This window comes from Carlito syrichta, unplaced genomic scaffold (assembly GCF_000164805.1).
Source record: "Carlito syrichta isolate Samal-C Ts95f unplaced genomic scaffold, Tarsius_syrichta-2.0.1 Scaffold309717, whole genome shotgun sequence".
NCBI classification, from domain to species: domain Eukaryota; kingdom Metazoa; phylum Chordata; class Mammalia; order Primates; family Tarsiidae; genus Carlito; species Carlito syrichta.
Window position 1 is genome coordinate 320,607 of NW_007253813.1, and position 21,051 is coordinate 341,657.

General features: G+C 49.1%; 1 protein-coding gene across 1 annotated transcript in view; it reads left to right on the forward strand.

The window, feature by feature from the left end:
* The window catches only part of POLR1A (RNA polymerase I subunit A), a 75,669-nt gene that overhangs the window by 38,633 nt on the left and 15,985 nt on the right, over positions 1 to 21,051 (forward strand). Inside the window, exons 15-24 of the mRNA XM_008067587.2 lie at positions 6,975 to 7,124; positions 8,399 to 8,582; positions 11,434 to 11,516; positions 11,630 to 11,788; positions 14,234 to 14,332; positions 15,606 to 15,758; positions 17,360 to 17,442; positions 18,372 to 18,537; positions 19,344 to 19,565; positions 20,395 to 20,609. Of these exons, the coding sequence (XP_008065778.1) occupies positions 6,975 to 7,124; positions 8,399 to 8,582; positions 11,434 to 11,516; positions 11,630 to 11,788; positions 14,234 to 14,332; positions 15,606 to 15,758; positions 17,360 to 17,442; positions 18,372 to 18,537; positions 19,344 to 19,565; positions 20,395 to 20,609 (1,514 nt within the window). The remainder of the gene's footprint in view (positions 1 to 6,974; positions 7,125 to 8,398; positions 8,583 to 11,433; positions 11,517 to 11,629; positions 11,789 to 14,233; positions 14,333 to 15,605; positions 15,759 to 17,359; positions 17,443 to 18,371; positions 18,538 to 19,343; positions 19,566 to 20,394; positions 20,610 to 21,051) is intronic.

Consider the following 21,051-nt stretch of genomic DNA (forward strand, 5'->3'; position numbering starts at 1 on the left):
AAGTGCTGGAATTACAGGCTTGAGCCACCACGCCCGGCCGAGTAGTAGTACTTGTTAGGAAGTACCAAGTGCTTTGCTGAGTGCAATAGATATGTTATCTGATTTAATCCTCACAACTAACCCTCACAGTGCAGAGACCATTATTATCTCCTTTTAGCAGATGATAAATTACAAACCCAAGATGATAGGAGGCAGATCAAACCCAGGACTTTCCAACTCCCAAAAGCATTACACCATACTTCCTCTCAAAGCAACCAGATAATAGTATACATGTGATCAGATGATGAAATGCAGTACAGTATGTTCTTCTATTGTTGACTAAACTTCTGAGTTCAGCCCCAAGAGCCAACTTCTAATTGGCTATGTGATCTTGGTTCTGTGAGTTATGGTCCCTTGTCTATAAAAAAGAGTGGTTCGAGTTGATGGCTCCTGTAAATTTTTTCCAGCTCTGTAGATTTTTTTTTTTTTAATTGGAATCTTGCTCTGTCACCCAGGCTAGAATGCAATGTCATGATCATGATATCACGATGATCATAGTTCATGGCATGTTGATCTCAACCTCTTGGACTCTTGTGATCCTTCTACCTCATCCTCCCAAGTACCTGGGACTGCAGGCATGTGCCATCACAACTGACAAATTTTTTTATTTTTTGTAGAGATGAGGTCTCACTATGTTGCCCATTCTGGTCTCGAACACTTGGGCTCAAGCAATCTGCCTGCCTCAGCTGCCCAAAGTACTAGGATTATAGGCATGAGCCTCCGTGCCTGGTCCTAATGCCATTTTCTTTCTTTTTTTTCCAAAGAAAGAAAAGTTTATTTAAAGGTAAATTAGAGAGAGAAAGAGAAGGGAGAGAAAAGATTCACCTCCCCAAGGTGGGGGAGAGGGGAGGGGGCCAAAGCCAGGAAGCCTGGCGACAGCCGTAGCTCAAAGAGCACATGGCCACACCAGAGTCTAGTGAGGCAATGGCCCCTAATGCCATTTTCTGATGATCAAAAGTTCTCTATTTTAATGTAGGGCAGCCGTCTACATTAAAACGTTGCTTTTTATGGTTAATTTTATATAAGAAATAATTTGCCTGCCTTGAGATTCTGAAAGTATTGCCCTCTGGTATTGTCTAAAAAAGGATGTTGTGTTAGCAGGCATGAAAATAGCATTAATTTCCTTATACATCTCCATCAGAGCTCTTGAGTGAGATGTGTTGTCAGTAAGCAGTAATATTTTGTTTCTTTTTGAATCGGAGTCTTACTATGTTGCTTAGGCTAAAGTGCAGTGGCACACTCGCAGCCACTGCAGCCTTGACCTGCTGGGCTCAGGCAATCCTCCCGCCTCAGCCTTCCAAGTAGCTGAAACCACAGGCATATGCCACCATGCCCAGCTAATTTCTTGATTTACTGAGGTCTTGCCATGTTGCTCAGGCTGATCTCGAACCCCTGAACTCAGGCAATCCAGTGAGCAGTAATACTTTGAAAGGAGCAGTAGATTCAACCGTGAGTTGAAAATATTTAGTAAACCCTGCTATAAACAGATGTTCTGTCATCCAGGCTTTGTTACTCCATTTATAGAATACAGGCAGATTGAATTTAGCATAATTCTTAATACTTTTGCAACTGGCAAATTTTACACTTTTCCTAATACTAAGAGTGGGTGAAAATAAAACAAATCTGAAGCTGGCTGCCACAAACTTCAATCGTTAAACACAAGTGAAATGGCCTTCTCTAAATTGTCACCTTTTTCACAGCTGAAAGTTGCAGGCATATCCAGTATTTGCCTCAGACACCACTCTGACTAGCATTCCATACTTTGAATTTTTATTCGGATTATAAACCCAAAAAGATAGTCTTCCACCATGAGATAAATTCACGTCAGCGGCAACCAGGAACAGAATTTGAAATGACATAAATCCACGTCAGCAGTCGTGCCTAAGTTAAGGACCCTAGGATTTTGGAGTCGTTAGCAAGCATTGGCTTTCAAGTCACCAGCCACACTAGCCCCTAATAAGAGAATCCTGTCCTTTGAAGTCAGGAGCTGACTTCTCCTCTCTAGCTATGAAAGTTCTAGATGGCATCATCTTCCAACAGAAGGCTGTTTTATTTCCATCGAAAATCTGTTAATTAGCCTGGTGTGGTGGCAGGTACCTGCACTCCTAGCTACTTGGAAGGCTGAGGTGGGAGGACTCCTTGAGGCCAGAAGTCCGAGCTTCAGTGAGCTATGATTGCACCACTATACTCCAGCCTAGACAGCAGAGTGAGACCCTGTCTCTTAAAAAGCAAAAAGACAAAAATCTGTTGTTTGGCGGAGCCACCTTCATCAGTGACCTGCAGCTGCAGCTTCTCCAGCAGCACCTACTGCTTCACCTTGCATCTTATGTTATGAAGACGGCTTCTTTCCTTAAGCCTCACAAATCACCTCTGCTAGCTTCCAGCTTTTCTGCTGCTGCTTCCTCACCTCTCTCAGCCTTCATGGAATCGAAGAGTTGGGACCTTGCTCTGGATTAGGCTTTGGCTTAGGGGAATGTTGTAGCTGGTTTGAGCTCTCTAGACCACCCAAGCTTGTCCTTGTCAGCAGTAAGGCTGTTCCCCTGTCTCATCATCGGTGCGTTCAGTGGAGAAACATTTTCACTTGCCTTTAAGGACTTTTCCTTTGCCTTCCCGACTTGACTGTTTGGTACACGATTCCTTGCTTTTGGCCTTGGTTTTCCGCTTGCCTTCCTCACTGAGGTTAATCATTTCTAGCTTTTGGTTTCAAGTGGGAGACATGGAACTCTTCCTTTCCCTTGAACACTTGGAGGCCACTGTCGGGTTATTAATTGTCCTAATGTCAACATGGGTATGTCTCAGGGAATAGGGAGGCCATAGGAGAGGGAGAGATGGGGGTTGGTGGAGAGCAGTCAGAACACACACATTTATCCGTTCAGTTCACTGTCTCATATGGGGCGAATTGTGGCACCTAACACAACTGCAATCGTAACGTCAAAGATCTCTGATCATAGATCATCATAACAGATATAATAATGATGAAAAAGTTTGACATTATCAAACTTTTGAGAATTATCAAGATGTGACATACAGTGAGCACAGGCTGTTGGAAAAATGGTGCTGACAGACTTGCAAAAAGGCAGGGTTGTCACAGACCTTCAATTTGTGAGAAATTTATCTGTGAGGCACAATAAAATTAGGTATTTAAATATTTAAATCTTTCATTGCTTTTTATATTGTATTTAAATCTTTCATTGCTTTCAACAGTGTGTTGTAGTTTTCAGTGTGCAGGTTTTGCACTTCTTTGGTTAAATTTATCCATATTATTTTTGGATTATTCATTGCTAATGTATAGAAAAACAAGTGACTTTCTTTTTTTTTTTTTTTGAGTTGGAGTCTTACTCTGTTACCCAGGCTGGAATACAGTAGCACACTCCCAGCCACCTCAGCCTCAACCTGCTGGGCTCCAGCGATCCTTCTGCCTCAGCCTTCCAAATAGCTGGAACCACAGGCAGGTGCCACCACACCCAGCTAATTTTTTTATTTTAGAGATGAGGTTTCGTAAAGTTGACCGGACTGGTCTCAAACTCCAGGGCTCCGGCAGTCCCTCGCCTCCACCTCCCAAAGTGCTGGGATTACAGGCATAAGCTACCATGTCTGGTAGTTTTCTTTTTTGTCCAGAATCTCACTTTGTCACCCAGGCCGGAGTATAGTAGTAGCATCACCACAGTTCACCACAGCCTCGACTTCCTGGGCTCAGGGGATCCTTCTTCCTCAGCCTCCCAAGCAGCTGGGACGACGGGCACACACCACCGTGCCTGGTTAATTTTTGTATTTTTTAGTAAAGACAGGATCTCACTGTGCTACCCAGGCTGGTCTCGACTTCTTAGCCTCTATTGATTATCCCACCTCGACCTTCCAAAGTGCTGGGTTTACAGGCGCCTGACCAAACAGTTGATTTTTATATGTTGATCTTATATCCTTCAGCTTTGCAGATGTCATTTACAAGCTCTAGTCTTTTTTTTGTTGATTCTTAAGGGTTGTCTCTATGTAACATCATGTCATCTGCTGTTAAAGGTGATTTTACTCCCCCCTTTTCAATCTGAGTGCCTTTTACTTATTTTCTTGCATGTCAGTTGCCCTGGCTAGAACTTCCAGTGCTTTGTTGAGTAGAAGTAGCAAGAGTACACGTCCTTGTCTTGCTCCTGATTTTAGGCAGAAGCATCAGTCTTCCATCACTGAGCATCCATCAGTGAGCATCTCTGACTTTGTTAGCTGAAGCTTTCATGTACGCTGCCCCTTTGTTGGGTTGATGACATTTCTTCCTATTCCTTGTCTGTTGAGTGTTTTTATTATGAAAGGGTGTTGAGGCTTGTCACAGGCTTTTCTGTCTCCTTACTTTATAGATGAGGTGATAGGTCATATGTCTCTGTCCTCAGATGGTGGGTTCTATGTGTTTCTGACACCGTCCATGCTGAGTTCTAGTCTTGACTGGGCCCAGCCTGTTGGTCCCCACTGTGCATGTGGCCCCTTGGGAGAGGCACAGCTTGGACAAAGCATCCTGGAGAAGCGTTACCTCCTGCCTTTACTCTGTCGCCCCAGTCGCCTTCTGCAGAGCCGAGGAATAGAGTGCGGGTCACGACCTTTCTGATCATCTTCTGCCGAAGAAACGGGGAGTGTTGTCTGTCTGCTTTCTTTACACACACCGCTGCCCTTTGTGCCCTGCTCCTGGTACACATGTATGAAAAGGCAGCGCTCTCATGACTGCCCTGTCCCTGTTGTTCACATATTAGGAAGCTACATTTGGGGCCTGGTATGGGCACACAGAGAGCTGTTGATGCCAGGGTCCTCCTCGCTTTAGTGCCTGCCAGCCTCTGCCCTGCTCCATCTCAGGGGATGTGTGCATTTGACCTTCCGGAGCTGACCCTGGTTGTTGTAGGTACAGCTGCCTCCCTGTGGGCTCTCTGGAACACTGCTTGAGAAAGTGCTTCTGGCTTCTATGAGCAACTGCTTGTGCGTGGCCCCTCCATGGACCCAGCTGGGGCAGGAGCAGGACTCCTGGCCTTTCGGTAGCTATAATTAATTCTAGACAAATAGATTTATTTCTGGTGTTTATCTTTGTGAGGGCTAATTGTGGGGGCCATCAGGTCACCACGTGGTCACCTAGACAGCATGTCCTGTGATGTGCCTCACCACAGAAACTCAGCCACACTGTGCTCCCGACTCAGACAACCTCTTGTAGAGTATCAGTCCCTCTTGTCAGTGTCACTTAGGGGACCTCTCCTGCAGGGCAATTTATTTAGCCTCAGAGTCTAGACTGGAAACATATTTAAAACAATTGCTCCTCTTAAAAATTAAATCAGAGGTGGTATGGTCTGAATGATTGTATACCTGCAAAAGTCATATGTTGCAATCCTAACCCCCAAGGTGATGGTGTTAGGAGTCTGGAGCTTTGGGATGTGATTGGGCCTTGGGGGCAGAGTCTAAAGAATGGGATTAGTGCCCTTATAAAGGAGGCCTCAGAGAGCTCCCTCACCTCTTCCACCCTGTGAGAACACAGCAAGAAGGTGCTGTCTATAAGCCAGAAAGCGAGGCCCTCACCAGATACCTTCATCTTTTCTGTTGTTTTAAGCACATGGCTTGTGGTATTTTCTTAACATAGTCGGGATTAACCAGGGCAGAGCACATCAGTCCTACCAAATGGCTTTCTTGCTTACTCAGACTAAAATCCATGGCTTTCTTGTTTACTCAGACTAAAATCCATGCCCTGGCTGCCCCCTGCCTAAAATGCATAGTCTGCTCTCTCTGCAGCCCCTTCCTCACTGTCTCTAGCTGAGGCCTTCCCTGGCCACCTTACTTAAAACTCCCAGTGCCCCTCCCCACTCTGCTCCAGGTCTTCCTCTACTCTGCTCTGCTTTCCTCCAGAGCTCCAAGCCCCCTCAAGAACAAAGGCCCCAGTGAGGGCGGAGGCCAGACTCTGTTTGTAACTCTTGTCAGTGCCTACTTCATAGTAAGCCCCCGGTATGTAATTCCTTGAATGAACGAACCTTATCTGTATTCTGCAAATGAGCAACACTGAGGCGAAAAGAAGCCAAGAATGCGCCCCACAGCATGTAGCCGGTCACTAACAGAGTGGAAGCTGAGACACCGAAGCGTTCCCCCAGCAGCTGCTTCCTCAGTTGGCTATCTTGGGCTCCTGTGTGAAGCTTTTCCCAGGGAAAGCTCTCAATGCTTGTCATTGATGCTTTCCTTCCTTGGCCCCTCCAGAAAGTCAGCGGTTCTGCAGGCAGGGAGGCAGTTATTGAGTGTGTGTGATAATGGCCATCCATCCACTTTGAGGTGACCTGAGGAGTGTTCTTTGACCTTGTACTGCAGGGACTGACATCACGTCAGGGCTCACTTCTGGCAGATGGCAGCAGTGGGAGCCCTATTCTCTCAACCCAGCTGACTCTCGCTTTCTGTTTTTAAGAATCCCCCCCCAACCAATAAATGATATTTCCTTATTTTGATTCCACAGTGGTTTACTTTATTTCTCTCCCTGCTTTGGCCTATCCAGGAATTTAATTAAAATCTAGGGGATTGTTTACTTTAAGAACTGTTTTAGGGAGTAAAAATCCCAGTGAAGTTTTTATTTTATTTTTAATTTTAATATTTTCTTTATTATTGAAACGTGGGGTGCCAGTCAGGATCAGGTACATGAGTGATGTATGTGCGGGTAAAGTTAGGGCCTAACTGGTCCTCACTTCCCCTGGTTTAGAATCAAGCACCCTTTGTGTTGTTATGTGTCCTTCCTCCTCCCCCAGTGACGTTCTTATGGATGTATTTTTGTTTCTACTCTCAAGTCATATAAGTAAAAACTGAGCTCAGCTTGTTCTATAGAGGTAGACCTGTTTAGCTTGCTCTGCCTGAGATCAAGTGGCATTGCAGGGCAGGAAGTCCTAAAAAGGGAAGTCCTCAACTTTTCTTCCCACCATAATTTGTGCTCTTTTTTTTTCTAGGTTGTGTCAACGCTGCTCATAAACCTAATCCCAGAGGACCACGTCCCACTGAACTTATCTGGAAAGGCGAAAATCAGCGGGAAGGCCTGGGTGAAGGAGACCCCTCGACCCATCCCCGGCTTTAACCCTGACACTATGTGCGAGTCCCAGGTATGGCCACCCAGCTGTGTGGGTGGGAGACTTCTAGTCCCAGGGTTAGACAGAGACAGAGAAACGGAGGCACACTCACAGAAGCCTGCCCTGCCTTAGAAGAGGAGGCATCATTGCCCAAGCTGGTGTCAGCTTTTGTTTTGGAAAGGGTCAGCGTTGATATCTAGCATTTGACCCTCAGGATAAAGCTGACAACCAGTTTGAGAAGGCTTCTTCAGCAAAAGCCTGGAATTGAGTCTACAAAGCTTAGAAATATGGCGCTTGAGTTTTTCCTCAAGACAGCTGAGTGGCTCAAGATAAGCAAACTGCTGTGAAGGTCCGTACTCCCAGCTTGGAGCCATAGAAACCAGGCCACAGGAGGGCAGGTCCAAGGCAGTCAAACCTGGCACTGGACTGCTTTGAGAGAGCTGTCCACACTTAAGATTTCCCAGGTCTCTGCGTGTTCTCGGTGGGGGAGTATTCCTAGATTCCAAGCTCACTATGTGCTTTGTGACAGGGTCTTAATGGACATTGCGTTCAGACCCAAAACTCCCACTTTTCTTTCCCATCATAGACCTTGTGCATCACGTGCGCTGCTTTATGCAACTAGAAATCCTCTTTTAATTAGTTTCCAAGGCTTTAACCTAACTTTGTAAAAGTACAAATTCAGGCCTTAGGGGATATTAGAAAGGCTTTTTTGTTCTCACTTCCAGTGTGCAAGGGAAGGAATGCGTAGGCCAAGGTCACAGCCATGAAGTTGAAGCTCACAGCTTTATAAAAACCTTGATAAAGACCTCATGACTGGAAGCTCACATTTCTGGTTACGAGGTCTTTCTCAAGGATACTTGACCTCAAGTCAGTATGGGTGGCTGTGGGGAGCAGGAAGACATGAAACACATTGGGGTGTGTGTGTGTGTGTGTGTGTGTGTGTGTGTGTGTGTGTGTGTGTGTGGGTGTGTGTGTGTGTATGGGTGGCTGTGGGGAGCAGGAAGACATGAAACACGTTGGGGTGTGTGTGTGTGTGTGTGTGTGTGTGTGTGTGTGGTCCCTGAAAAAAAATTTTAACTCTTGGTCTGTATGTGCTACCTCCTTTATTTCGACTATATTATAATTTTGAGTAAATAAATGTCATGTGATATATTCATTTCACATACGCCCTGCTTCCTTCCATGAGGGATTTGAGGCAGGTCACCGTGGAGGGCCATGCTCAGTGAGGGTAAGACACAGGATAGAGGTGGCAGGTGGCTCCCATAGAGGCGTCATCTGCAGCCCTGGCTGGTGGCCTTTCCCTGCAGGTGATCATCAGGGAAGGGGAACTGCTCTGCGGGGTGTTGGACAAGGCGCACTATGGGAGCTCTGCCTATGGCCTGGTCCACTGCTGCTATGAGATCTATGGTGGCGAGACCAGCAGCAAGGTCCTCACCTGTCTGGCCCGCCTCTTCACCGCCTACCTGCAGCTGTACCGAGGCTTCACCTTGGGTGAGTAGAGGGCTTGCGTCTCTGGGGCTTGCCCGGAGCCGTGACCAGGCCCCTTCTCTCAGGGCTGACTCCTTAGCTCTCCAGTTCTCCCGGGGAGCAGCCAGGCTTTTTCTACAAAGGTGTCCTCACTCAGTCGCCCCACCCCCCACAGCCAGCATTTCTTCCCCTTTGACAACATTGTCTCCATTTCCATTCTGTCCCTTTCTTGACTCCCTTTTACAGTTTTGTTTTGGTTGCTGTTTGTTTGCTTTTTAGAGACAGGGTCTCACTGTCGGCCAGGTTAGGGTATAGTAGCCCAATCAGGACTCACTGCACTCCTGAACTCAAGCGAACCTCCCCCTCAGCCTCCTGAGTAGCTAGAACTACAGGAGCATGCCTCATGCCTGGCCAAGTTTTTTATGTTTTTGTAGAGGGCGGGGTCTTGCTATGTTGCCCAGGCTGGTCTTGAACTCCCAGCCTCCAGCAATCCTCCCACCTTGGCCTCCCAAAGTGGATTGTAACCTGGTTTAACTTGAACTGCCCTTGGTCCCTTTTCAGTTTTCTGCTCCTAGACTGATTCTCATACTAATACACACCCCCATTTTTTCCTGCAAGTGCTCTTCCAGAATTCTCTGGGGCACCACAAAGGGTCTTTCCTGTTGTCAGAACTGCCCACACCTTTCCAACACAGCAGGGCATGTCGGCACTCTTGGAAACACTATGCTGGGACAGACCTGTCAGATGACCCTAAAATAGGAAGGGGAGCTACCTTGTTTGTGCCCTGCAAAAGAGAGCACACTGCTTTAGGAAAGTGGTTTTGATAGCAGAAACAAGTGTTCTGTTTCTTTCTGTGTGCCATGTGTGTGGGCTTGACAGCAGATCCCCCGCAGAGCTCACCTCTGACTGAGCTTATCGAGACTCTGTGCCTCCAAGTGTTGGGAGCAGAGTCTGAGCCCTTTGGCACTGTGGCTGTGAGAGTGAAGCGAGGGGCTGCACGTTTAGCATGTGTCACAGTGCACATACAGACTGTCTTGTCAGTGATACCACTCAATGTGGAAGCAGAGTGCTCTGTGCTTCACGGACCTGCTTGCAGGCAGACACGGTGGGAATCCCAGGTGGGGCCCGTGGGCCTGCTGTGGTTGGGGCTTGCACTGGGGCCTGTGTTACATGTTATTCTATGTTTTCATTGTGTAATATATTTGATTGTAGAAAAGTAAAAAAAAAAAAAAAAAAAGTAGACATAAAGATAATTTAAATTTACCCAGCATCCAGTTGTCAGAGATAACTACTAATATCGATTTAATGCTTGTCTTTCTAGACTCTTCCAGTGCAAACCCGTTTGGAAAAAGTGGGATACCACCCTACATACTGTTTTGTAATTCACCTGTCTCCCTACCCACCCAGAATGCAAACGTCAGCTCATATAAATCTACGTCCTCTTGCCTAGTGACTACAGAGTATTCCATTTCTGTAGATGTATCATAGTTTGTTGAACCATTTCCTATGATTAAGCATTCAGGCTGTTTCCAGGTTCTGACAGCATTGCTGGAAAGTGCATCTTGAACAAACATGTTGGCTTGTACATCCAATTGTTTTACCAGGATAAGGGTTATCAATTACCAGCCTGTTTGGAAGCTGAAACTCACCTTGCCCATCTTAATTCTTCTAATGGGCCCGAACCACTGGAAGCATCTGTGCCCAGTTGGGAACCAGACTAGAGTCCCTCCCAGGGTAGCCAAAGAAAGTGAAGTGTGAAGACCAAACCTCATACTTGTAAAGTGTATATTTCAATTTCGAACAGTGACCTAGAACAAGCATAAGGCTCTCTGCTAACTAGAAGTTCATAGTGATTTAAGAATGAAAAGTAGAGGAAGATCACACAGACAGCTCATGAAGGAGACCACATGTAACAAGGAGGCACTCTTTCGCTCTGCTTAATGCATGGTGAAGAGAGCGGTTGGCCTCTGAGTTCAAGGTTGACCCAGAGGCCTCGGGGCTGTGAGAGGGAGTAAGGCTAGGCTGTGAGGCTAGAAAGGCTGATTTGACTCCAGCCCTTCTCTGCCGGACAGGTTGGTGAAGGACAGCCAGAGGGCCAAGAGCTGATCCCATGGAAGGGCCCACTTCTGGGGTTGTGGCTTGGTCACAGAGAGAACTTTTTTTTTTTCCCCCTCTTCTGCTCTCATGTGTTCTTAGAAGCCCTCGGGTTTCTAGACCACCACATTGGGAATTCCAGATATTTCAGGCCCAGCTCTGGAGCAGTCCAGTTCTTGTTTTCTTTCCCACTCAGATCTCGACTGAGGAACTTTTGAGTCTGGTAGGCCTCGCAGGTAGAGGTAAAAGCTTGTTGGTTTGAGAGCTGAGGTATAGAGACCTACTGCTGGCCACGGTTAGGTCTCCACAACACGTTGAGCCATAAGGGTGAGCTTAACTGAAGATGGTTCTCCAGGCTTGAGCACGTCTGTGTGTGTCCCTGGTGACATGTGGCTTCTGGAAGCCCAAACTGGGATGTTCTCTCTCTCCCTCTGCTTTCTCTAAACTTATCTTTTTATCCAAATTCCCTTTTTTGCCTCCAGCCCGTTCATCCCACACACATTTACTGAATGAAAGCAGGATAGTTGATCGCTAAGAACACAAGTTTGGGAGTCAGGCCTGGGTTTCCTGTCTCCCTCTGTGAACAAATAGCCCAATTTTGAACTTAGTTTTGTCATTTGTAAAATGGGAATTAGAAGGTTTGGGCTCTGGCAAGCACTTCAGAGCTGGTAGCGCTCTATTAATCATGATGCTGTTGTCATCGTCATTAGGTACTTCAGAGTTTGCAACCAGGTGAGGAGTCAGTCCTGGTTTCATCCAAGCTTGTCTGTTAACTTCACAGGCGTGGAAGACATCTTGGTGAAGGCAAAAGCGGATGCTAAGAGACAGGCAATCATTGAAGAGTCCACCCACTGTGGGCCCCAGGTAAGAAGGGGTTTCGGGCAGTGGCCTGTGTAGAGGGTAGGTGCCCTACAGATGGACGCCCCCACCCTCGTCCATGGGCCACAACCTCCGATGAGTTCCTGTTCTCGTTCTAGGCTGTCAGGGCCGGGTTAAACCTGCCAGAAACGGCATCACATGACGAGGTCCAAGGAAAATGGCAAGATGCCCATCTGGGCAAGGACCAGAGGGACTTTAACATGATTGATCTGAAGTTCAAAGAGGAAGTGAACCATTACAGCAATGAGATTAACAAGGTTAGCCTGGCATTGCATGCATTTATCCCCACCATTTTGAATGCTGATCTTTTAAAAAATTACATTTTGTTTCCCGCACAGAGCCCTTTGGAGCAGTTTGGCTGTCTAGCAGCTAACTAGGTGAGGTATGAGGTGGGATGGAGAGAATCCATCATTTTGAGGAGCCAGGGCTCTGTTCACTTACCCAGTTCGGGTCTGGACAGGCCTTGGATTAATGCTGAGAGAGAATGCTTTGTGCTGTTTTTCTTTTTAAATGTTTTCATTTTGAGGTGACTGCATTCCAGGAGGCCAAAGAAAAGTCTTTCCTATGGGGCCACTATAGGTAAACGGAGGTGGTAAAGAGCCTGAATCACTGCTACTGCTTGTGCAGTGGGCCTAAGAGTGCAGGCCCGGGTTTAAGTCCTGGCTCTGCCCTGTACTTTCTGTGTGACCCCTCGCAGGTGGTATCACCAGTCTCTACCTTGGCTTCCTCGCCTGGTATTAAGGATGTGAGGAGCACCACCTCTAGAGTTGCTGAGAGGGCTAAAGAGCGAATTTGCTCAGTGCCAAGCCAGTTCCTAGGCCGTTGAGGAAGGAGAGGGAAATCTCTGCATGAGCCAAGGCCACTGCCTCGCGTTTTCTGCCTTTCTGTGCTCAAGCCAGGGCTTTCCATCCTGCAGCTCGGAGGAGTCAGCCTGGCCCTCACCCTGCCTCCTGGACCTTGGGACCTAGCCTGAGGAAGGGAGGGGGAGGCAAGGCCAATGCTTAACAGCAGTAAAAGTGTGTCTATGGTGTCCTCTTGTCTGGCTTTCGGCATCCTTCTGCTGCTGAGAAGACAGACCTGTCATCGGGGCCAGTTCAGTCCTAGAGAGGCTTTGTTCACCACGGCCTTTCTAGCACCTCCCCAAGAACCAGGAGACTCAGTGTCCAGGATTGCCTGGGATGCCTGGATGGGGGGTGGTCTTCAGAAGCATCTCAGAATGGCTTCTTATCCCTCCAGCTCCCTCTTCTAAGCTGTTTCTCAAGAGCTTAGTTCTCTTTTGGCTCCAGAATGTAAGGATCACTGTCTCTGCTATGTTGGGCTGGATCTGGAACCCAAAGGCTTTAAAAAGACTCAGCCCCCCCCAAGCATCTCTCCAGGTTCCCCTGGGGGACTTCGCTGGTCCCGGGGCAGAGGCAGGCCTCCTGACACAGGGCCTGGGTGGCATGTTGGTCGGTGTGACATGACACAGACACTGGTGATCATTGCTGGCTGGCGGGGCCCAGGCCAGGCTCAGCTGGGACAGTCTACGAGGGTATCACCTTGGAATTTAATTCTTTTTCTTTTTTTTTTGAGTTGGAGTCTCACTTTCACCCAGGCTGGAATGTCACAGCTACTGCAGCCTCGATCTGCTGGGCTCAGGTGATCCTCCCGCCTCAGCCTTCCAAGTAGCTGTAACTCCAGGCATGCACCACCACGCCTGGCTAATTTTCTTGATATTTTGTCGAGACGAGGTCTCGCCATGTTGCCCAGGCTAGTCTCAAACCCCTGGGCTCAGGCCATCCTCTCTCCGCCTCCTCCCAATGTGCTGGAATTAAGGCTTGAGCCACAGTGCCTGGCTGAATTTGATTCTCTTCCAGCTCCTTTTTGGAGTCACAGACTGGATCTGCCAGCCTCTCTTGCTTTTCCTCTTCCTTCTCCCTTTTTTTTTTTTCAAGATTGGAATGCTCCCTTATTTTTACACACTCTGACAAAGAGACTTTCACTAAACAATCTTTCCAATGGAGAATAGAGAATTATGAACGTCAACCTCCAGCTGTCAGCGCTGCTCTCTCAGGGCCAGGGGTTCCTTCCCTTTGCCCAAGTGATGAGGTGGAGAGGTGTACTTCCCTTCCTTTATTAGCTTATCCTGCAGCTTCTTGGTGGCACTCAGACTTTTCTCACCGTTTTCTGCCGAAGCATACATTCTACAAAATCATCGAATTCTATCTTGCACTTTCTCTGCCCAGATACCACCAATTCCACATGCACATTCTCTCCATTCTTTTTTGAAAGCCTGGCATCCAGCAGGAATCTCGTAGGGCGTTCAGCACTTTGGATTGTCAGCCATCTATCTATGTTAAGGCCCAGCCTTTTTTGCACACCAAAGAAAGGCGTGACGTTCTGCCATAATGCCCCTGCCACCTCGCTGGCCGCCGCTACAAAGCCCCTTCTCCCCTTTTAGTGGCCAATGAGTTGGAAGCTTGGGTTCCTGGCAGAGAAAATCGAGAAAGTGAGAGGTGGAGGACACTCATCTGACTTCTGCTTAGGGGTTCTAGTGAAAGGATTGATGCCGAGTGAGGCTTTCCTTGACCTTGCATGGGATTTGGCACTTATGTCTGTATAAATATTCTGACTTTATTGCTTCCACATCTTGGATTTACCTTCAGACCGTGGCATTTTAAAAGGCGGGCACTCACTGACCGCCGTGTTGATTTAATCTGCAGGTTTGTATGCCATTTGGTCTGCACAGACAATTCCCAGAGAACAACCTGCACATGATGGTGCAGTCAGGAGCAAAAGGGTCAACTGTGAACACGATGCAGGTAAGCGCAAAGGCAGGTGGGTGTTCAGGTTGGTTTCTAAAATCCACATTCCCTGTAAAATGTGGCAAGTATGGAAAAAATAGCAAGCATATAGAAATCAGTGCAAGAGCTAACCACTGTTGGCATGTCAGTGTTATTGGTAGATATAGGTGCACACATGCAGAAGACAGGATATGTATAATGTAGGTGTGAATGAGCAATCTTCATATAACTGTTACATATATTCATGTTTATATACACACTGTGTGTGTGTATAATCTTGATCGACACCCTGCAATTTTGCATGATCTGCTTTTTCCTCGTACTCTTACATTATAAGCGTTGTCTTTGAGATTTCTTAAGCTTTAATTTGAGACCCATCATCCCTCAGAGTGCCTTAGTGCCATCATGGTGTTTTACAATTCTTAACACCTTTTTAAAAAAGTATCGATGCCCTTGACAGGGTCTCAAGGATCGCCCGTTGTTTCTTGAAAGTTGAGCATAGGGACAGGACTGAAAAGCTGAAGTCCTACAGGAAGTTCCTGGCTCAAGTGAAGCTGGACACTGTTCTTTCCCTGTCTCTAAGAGCATTAATAGGCCATTTTCTAAGCCAATAGCCAGAGTTCCCTCTTGACTCTAGAGTATCAGGATCACTATAAGGTACTGTTTTCTGCCAGCCACCATTTCTCATTGGGACCCTAAGGTGTCCCTTTCAGGTATAACATGCGACCATCTTGAAACATGGCTCTGTTTACAAAGATCACCCATTTTCAGGTGACCCCAAACGTGCAAATCCTGGTCAGTCAACAAAAGGAAGATGAAGTTACTTCTTTCGTGTACTTCCCTGGTTTGTTTAAAAATGTAGTTTGGCCTTTAAGAACTCAGTTTTCAGCCAGGCGCAGTGGCTCAGCCTGTCATCCCAGCACTTTGGGAGACCGAGGTGAAAGGATTACGTGAGCTCACAGTTTCCAGACCAGCCAGGGCAACTTGGTGAAACTCGTCTCTACAATCACAAAAATTAGCTGGGCGTGGTGGCATGCATCTGTAGTCCCAGCTACTTGGAAGGCTGAGGCGGAAGGATCGCCTAAGCCCAGCGGGTAGAGGCTGCTGTGGCCATGAACATGCCACTGTCCTCCAGCCTGGGCGACAAGAGTGAGATTCCAAATTTTAAAAAGCAAAAGAACTATTGTCATGCAGTTTTTTTGAAGGGCAGATCATCCCTTCACTGCTAGGATAAAGCATTTTTGAACACACGTGTGGATCTTCAGTTTCCTTTGGATTTCCTTTCCCCCAGATCTCGTGCCTACTGGGCCAGATTGAATTGGAAGGTCGGAGACCCCCGTTGATGGCATCTGGCAAGTCGCTGCCCTGCTTTGAGCCTTATGAATTCACCCCCAAGGCTGGTGGCTTTGTCACTGGCCGGTTCCTCACTGGCATCAAGCCTCCTGTACGTATTTTGGTTTTCCTTTCGCTTCTGGGCTCAATGGCAGGTGACCTGTGGCCCCCACTAACTTTGAACAAACATGGTTAAGTGATAAAAGCCAAGCTGTTCGCCACTTACTCACCAGACTCTAGGGTCGTGAGGACATGACCATGCCATGTTCACCATTAACACCAGAGTCTAGCACAGTGCTGGCACACAGTAGCTGCTCAGTAAATGTTTGCTAGTAGATGGAAAGACGAACAGGACCAGTGCCAGCTCCACCTTTTTCTGTGGTGTGACCACTAAGCCAATTTCTACTTCATTTGAAGGAAGCTAGAAAGGAGGGAGCCACTAACCAGGCACTCCCGTTGCCCAAAGGAACTTCAGAGAGGTGTGTTTCCTTCACAGTGGGAAACTTGGCCAGCTATAGCGAATGTTCAGTTTTGCCTTGTCAACAAGTATCCTCACACTTGTCAGAAGCAGCTTTTGGTAAACACGAGGACCTTGCATTCCTTGGTCTATACATCTTTGAAAGGGTGACATTTGTGGTCACACACCTCAGCCCAGATTGTGAATGAGCCCGTTGCTTAGTTCCAAGGCCACAGCTGCTCCAGGGACCCCTCCACCGACTGCACATGGACACTCCAGTGGTCATCTTTGGCCCCTGGCTGGGACAGTGTAGGGTTCATGGGGACCAGACTTTTAAAAACTGTGCTTGTGACCCTTCAGAAAGCATTATGGTGCACAGTGATCAGCATTTCCTTGTGTAAAGAAGCAGGATAGAGTGGTAAAGAGAACATCCAGGGCCAGGCTTGGTGGCTCAGCCTATCATTCCAACACTTTGGGAGGCCGAGGCGAGTGGATTGCCGGAGTCCGTGGGCTCGAGACCAGCCCGGGCCTCTTGGCAAGACCTTGTCTCTACAATAAATCAAAAATTAACCAGGTGTGGTAGCACGCGCCTGTGGTTCCGGCTACTTGGAAAGCTGAGGCGGAAGGATCGCTGGAGCCCAGCAGGTCAACGCTGGGGTAGCTGTGAGTGTGCCACGGAACTCCAGCCTGGTCAACCTAGTGAGGTTCCAACCTAAAAAAAAAGAGAGAGAGAGAGCAACCAAGTTTATTCCCCCAGTAAGGGATGGGTTTATGTCATCAGGCTTTAGTTTGAGTGAGGTATCTTTATATGCATATGTATATATGTCTGTTTGCTGATTACTATTGAAAGTGTATTTCTTACTGTGAGTAACAATCAGAAAGGTAGGAAAACACTCTGTACCTCTGTTTACACTGTCGGAAGCAAAATTTAGACATGGGGGCTGAGCTGAACAGCTCAGTGAGGCGCCAATGCCGTTTCTATTTGGAAAATGAACGTGTGGTATATGATACTGCAGATAGGTGCTTTCACTTCTGATCTGCTTGTCCCTCCATGCTTAGGCAAGGTGAGACAGAACCACAGGGTAGGGCAGAAGTCATTGGGGGCCGTGGTAGCCCTTGAGGTCAAGGTCCTAGGAGATCAGGGAAGCGAGCGCCCATCTGGTCATGAGGGGCAGCTGGAGGTGTTGGCCTGAGCCCTCAGGGAAGCACACCATCCTCACCGCCCACCTTTGGGGTTCCGGGTCCTCTCTCCACAGGAGTTCTTCTTCCACTGCATGGCGGGACGAGAGGGCCTGGTCGACACTGCCGTGAAAACCAGCCGCTCCGGCTACCTCCAAAGGTGAGACACTCCTGCTGTGCCCCCTCAGGTGGGGCTGGTGTCCCAGGGCCCTTCACCTGTGTTGCCTCTCGCATTTTCATTGACAGTTTACTCAAGGGTCCTTGAACGGAAAAGTGTGTAGAAAATGCCCTTTGGGTGTCCTGAGACAGAAAACACCCGTTTCCCCTTCTACGGGGTTGGTGGAACATGAGTTCGGAGGCTTATTTTCAGGGCCTCTGTGTTCTGAGGGTCTGCTGTTCATTCCTGTGGGGAGTGGTGGATGTGGGAAATGGCCTTGGCTGTGGTGAGCTCATCTTGCTTCCTGGGAGGTCAGGAGCCTGAGACGAGTGCTGACCAGCACTGGGCTCTGTCCTCACCGCTGGGGGAGGGGGGCAGGGACGGTGACTTCTGGGAACCCCCCAAGGGTGGCAGGACGGGAAACATAGGCAGAGTGGCTAGAAAGGTAAGGGAACGGGGCAGAAAGCAAGGGAGGTTGAGGGAGAACGTGGGGAAAAGGCCACCCAGTGAGGGATATCAAATCAGCAGTTCCTAACACCCTCTGTGTCCTTGGCAATCACTGTACTGACAGAGTTCAAGAGTCCTTGACAGCCCCCTACCTTCCACCCCTTTTGGATCTAAGGACACTCTCCCAGGGAGCTGTGTGTTGCAGGAGAGTGAAGGAGCAGACAGTAGTCCCGGTGGCTGGAGCTGGTGGTGGCAGCCAGGCCTCTCAGTGACACAGCTGCAGCCTCCTGCTCCTGGAAAACCTCCCGGAAATGCAGCCGTGGCTGGGGCGGCTGTGGCCCAGAGCCTGGGGCCTTGGAGCCGGCTTGCCCTGGAGTCTTGCTTGCCTGCAGACCAGCAGCCCCCCCTCCCTCCCCTCCACTGTCCCCGGCCCCCATCAGAGGCTGCCCTGGGACACAGCAAGCCTGGCAGTTGTCTTCTTACAGATGCATCATCAAGCACCTGGAGGGGCTGGTCGTCCAGTATGACCTGACAGTCCGTGACAGTGATGGCAGCGTGGTGCAGTTCCTGTATGGGGAGGATGGCCTGGACATTCCCAAGACACAGTTCCTGCAGCCTAAGCAGTTCCCCTTCCTGGCCAGCAACTATGAGGTAGCGTGCTAGACCCCAGAGCCTGGACCCGTGCCAGATGAGAGAGCTGGGGCAGCCCCGTCCGAGTGCCCATTGGGAAACACAGTGGGAAGTCTTTATAAAGCACAGTGCCCTGGAACACTTGTTAGTTTCAGAGCCTCCTTGTGTACTTCGATCACATGAGCTGGCTAGAGGGTGCGAGCACCTGTGGTGTGCCCCCCAACTGCCACTGGGGACGTTTGCCATGGGATGTTGAGCCCACGCCAGAGCACCCCGTGAATACCCTCTGACTTCTTCTTCACTGCAGCCTGGGAAGTAAGGGTCACTCGACCAGCTTTACAGCTGGGGCAGCTGAGTCTCAGAGCTTAGCCACTAGCTGGTGAGTGGCCAAGCCTGCGCGTATCTGATACAGATTCAGGGTTTTCACATTTGTCAGGGCCACCACTGCGGATTGAGTAGTTGCCCCCCTTTGCAGGTTGTGAGACGAAAATCTGTGACTCATCCAGAGTCAACAAGCTGAATGCAGACTCGAGGGTCACACTCCGGTGCTGGGGCCTTTCCATCCTGGTGCCAGTCCCAGAGCTTCGGCCGTCACTCTCCCCTCATCTTTCTTTCCTGGAAGCTCCCTCGCGTTCCTGGAGGGGCTCTGTGTGTGCTGCGCCCCTCAGACGTTGGCTCCTGAGTCTGGCTTGCACACCGTGAGGCCTTGACGATCCATGTGTGCTTGGCTCGTCCGGAGGGCTCCACAGTGTCTGCCTCGGTCCCATGAATGTGTGCCACATGGCCCTCATCTCATTCGTCTCGCATGTGTGGTTGGTCTGTTTTAGGTGATAATGAAATCAAAGCATCTCCATGAAGTTTTATCCAGGGCAGAGCCCCAGAAAGCTCTCCGGCACTTCAGAGCCATCAAAAAATGGCAAAACAAGCATTCCAATGCCCTGCTGAGAAGAGGCGCTTTCCTGAGTTACTCCCAGAAAATTCAGGCAGCCGTGAAAGCCCTGAGCCTCGAGGATGAGAACCGGAATGGCCGTAGCTCTGGGACTCAACAGGTGATGCCGGGAAGCTGTGGCCCCAGTGCCTGGCACGTCCAGTCTCAGTGGGTGAGGCATGAGGGGTGGTTTTCTTAAGAGAAGGTGTAATAATAGAATCCAGCTTGGTCCACCATCAGTCAGGACAGAAGTGGCACCCAGATGAGGATGTAAGGAGAGGACTTTTAGCAAGGGTGTGGGCAGGGTTTGGGGGAACTAGCGAGGGCTGGCGACTTTGGGATTCCTCAGTCCCCAAGGTGTGAAGGGACAGGAGAGCAGTCACCAGATATGATAGGGTGACTGTGTGCCGAGATCCCTGGACAGGGGCCCCAGGTAGACCCTTTCCCTCTGCCGGTGGCTCGCATTAGCCAAGCACAGCTGGGGCTGGGAGCAGAGGAGCTCTTGAGGCAGTTGCTGTGGGACAGCCCTGGTGGCACAGGGCGTGTGAAACAGCCTGGATCTGCGGGCACACACAGCCCCAGCACTGTCACCTGGCTTGGGGTGACTGTGTCCTGGTCGGTCTGGGCCAGTCCTGGCCTTGCCCCTTGTCCTAGCATAATCATTAGTAGTGTCCTTGTTATTGTAAAAGAATCCCAGTATGCACACCTGTGCTTTCATGGGCCAGGATGTAGAGTCGTGGTCAAGCAGCAGGTCCTGGGACAGAGGAAGCCTCTCCCTGTTTTAAATATTGAAACTCATTGCATTCAGATTTCCATCTTCCTCTTTCCCTTGACTCTCATTTGAAGTCAATACCTCTGATGCTTCTTTGCTCCTGGGTGTCCCAGGAGGAGAAGGCCATCCCGGGTGCCCTCCCATGGAGCTAGACCCATCCTCCCCTCCTTCCTTTCAGATGTTGAGGATGTGGGACGAGTTAGACGAGCAGAGCCGAAGGAAATACCAGAAGAAGGCGGCCCCTTGTCCTGACCCCACTTTGTCTGTGTGGCGCCCAGACATCTACTTTGCATCCGTTTCAGAAATGTTTGAAAGAAGGGTTGATGACTACTGTCAAGATTGGGCAGCTCAAGCAGAGAAGGGTTATAAGAAATCAGAGCTTTCTCTCGACAGGTAATGATAACCGATTTGTTCACGGCGTGTGTGGGAGGAGAATCTGCCCCTTCCCTACCAGCTGCCTCCTAGGGTTGACTCCAGCTGGGGGTGGAAGGGGGAGCTTCACAAACCCTGAGGGCACAGGGGCGGACAGGCACAGGCAGGCAGGAGTGGATGCCCCCACCTGGGCCAGGACAGCAGAGAGTGACATGAGGGACAGAGGCTTGCAGAAATGACCTCTTTCTTGAGTTCAGTGTGGTGGGTGTGGCTGACAGAGGCAGGGAATCTGTTCACTGCCCAGCTGCTGCCAACCCCGTGACCCAGGGCAAGTCATTCATTGCCCGGGGACAGCGTGTCTCAGCTTTTCATGAGGGCTTGGATCTGATTCCTCCAGTCATCCTTGGAGCTTTGGGTTTCAGTGACGAGGAGAAAGGGACCACATGAAGGCCTCAGCTGGGAT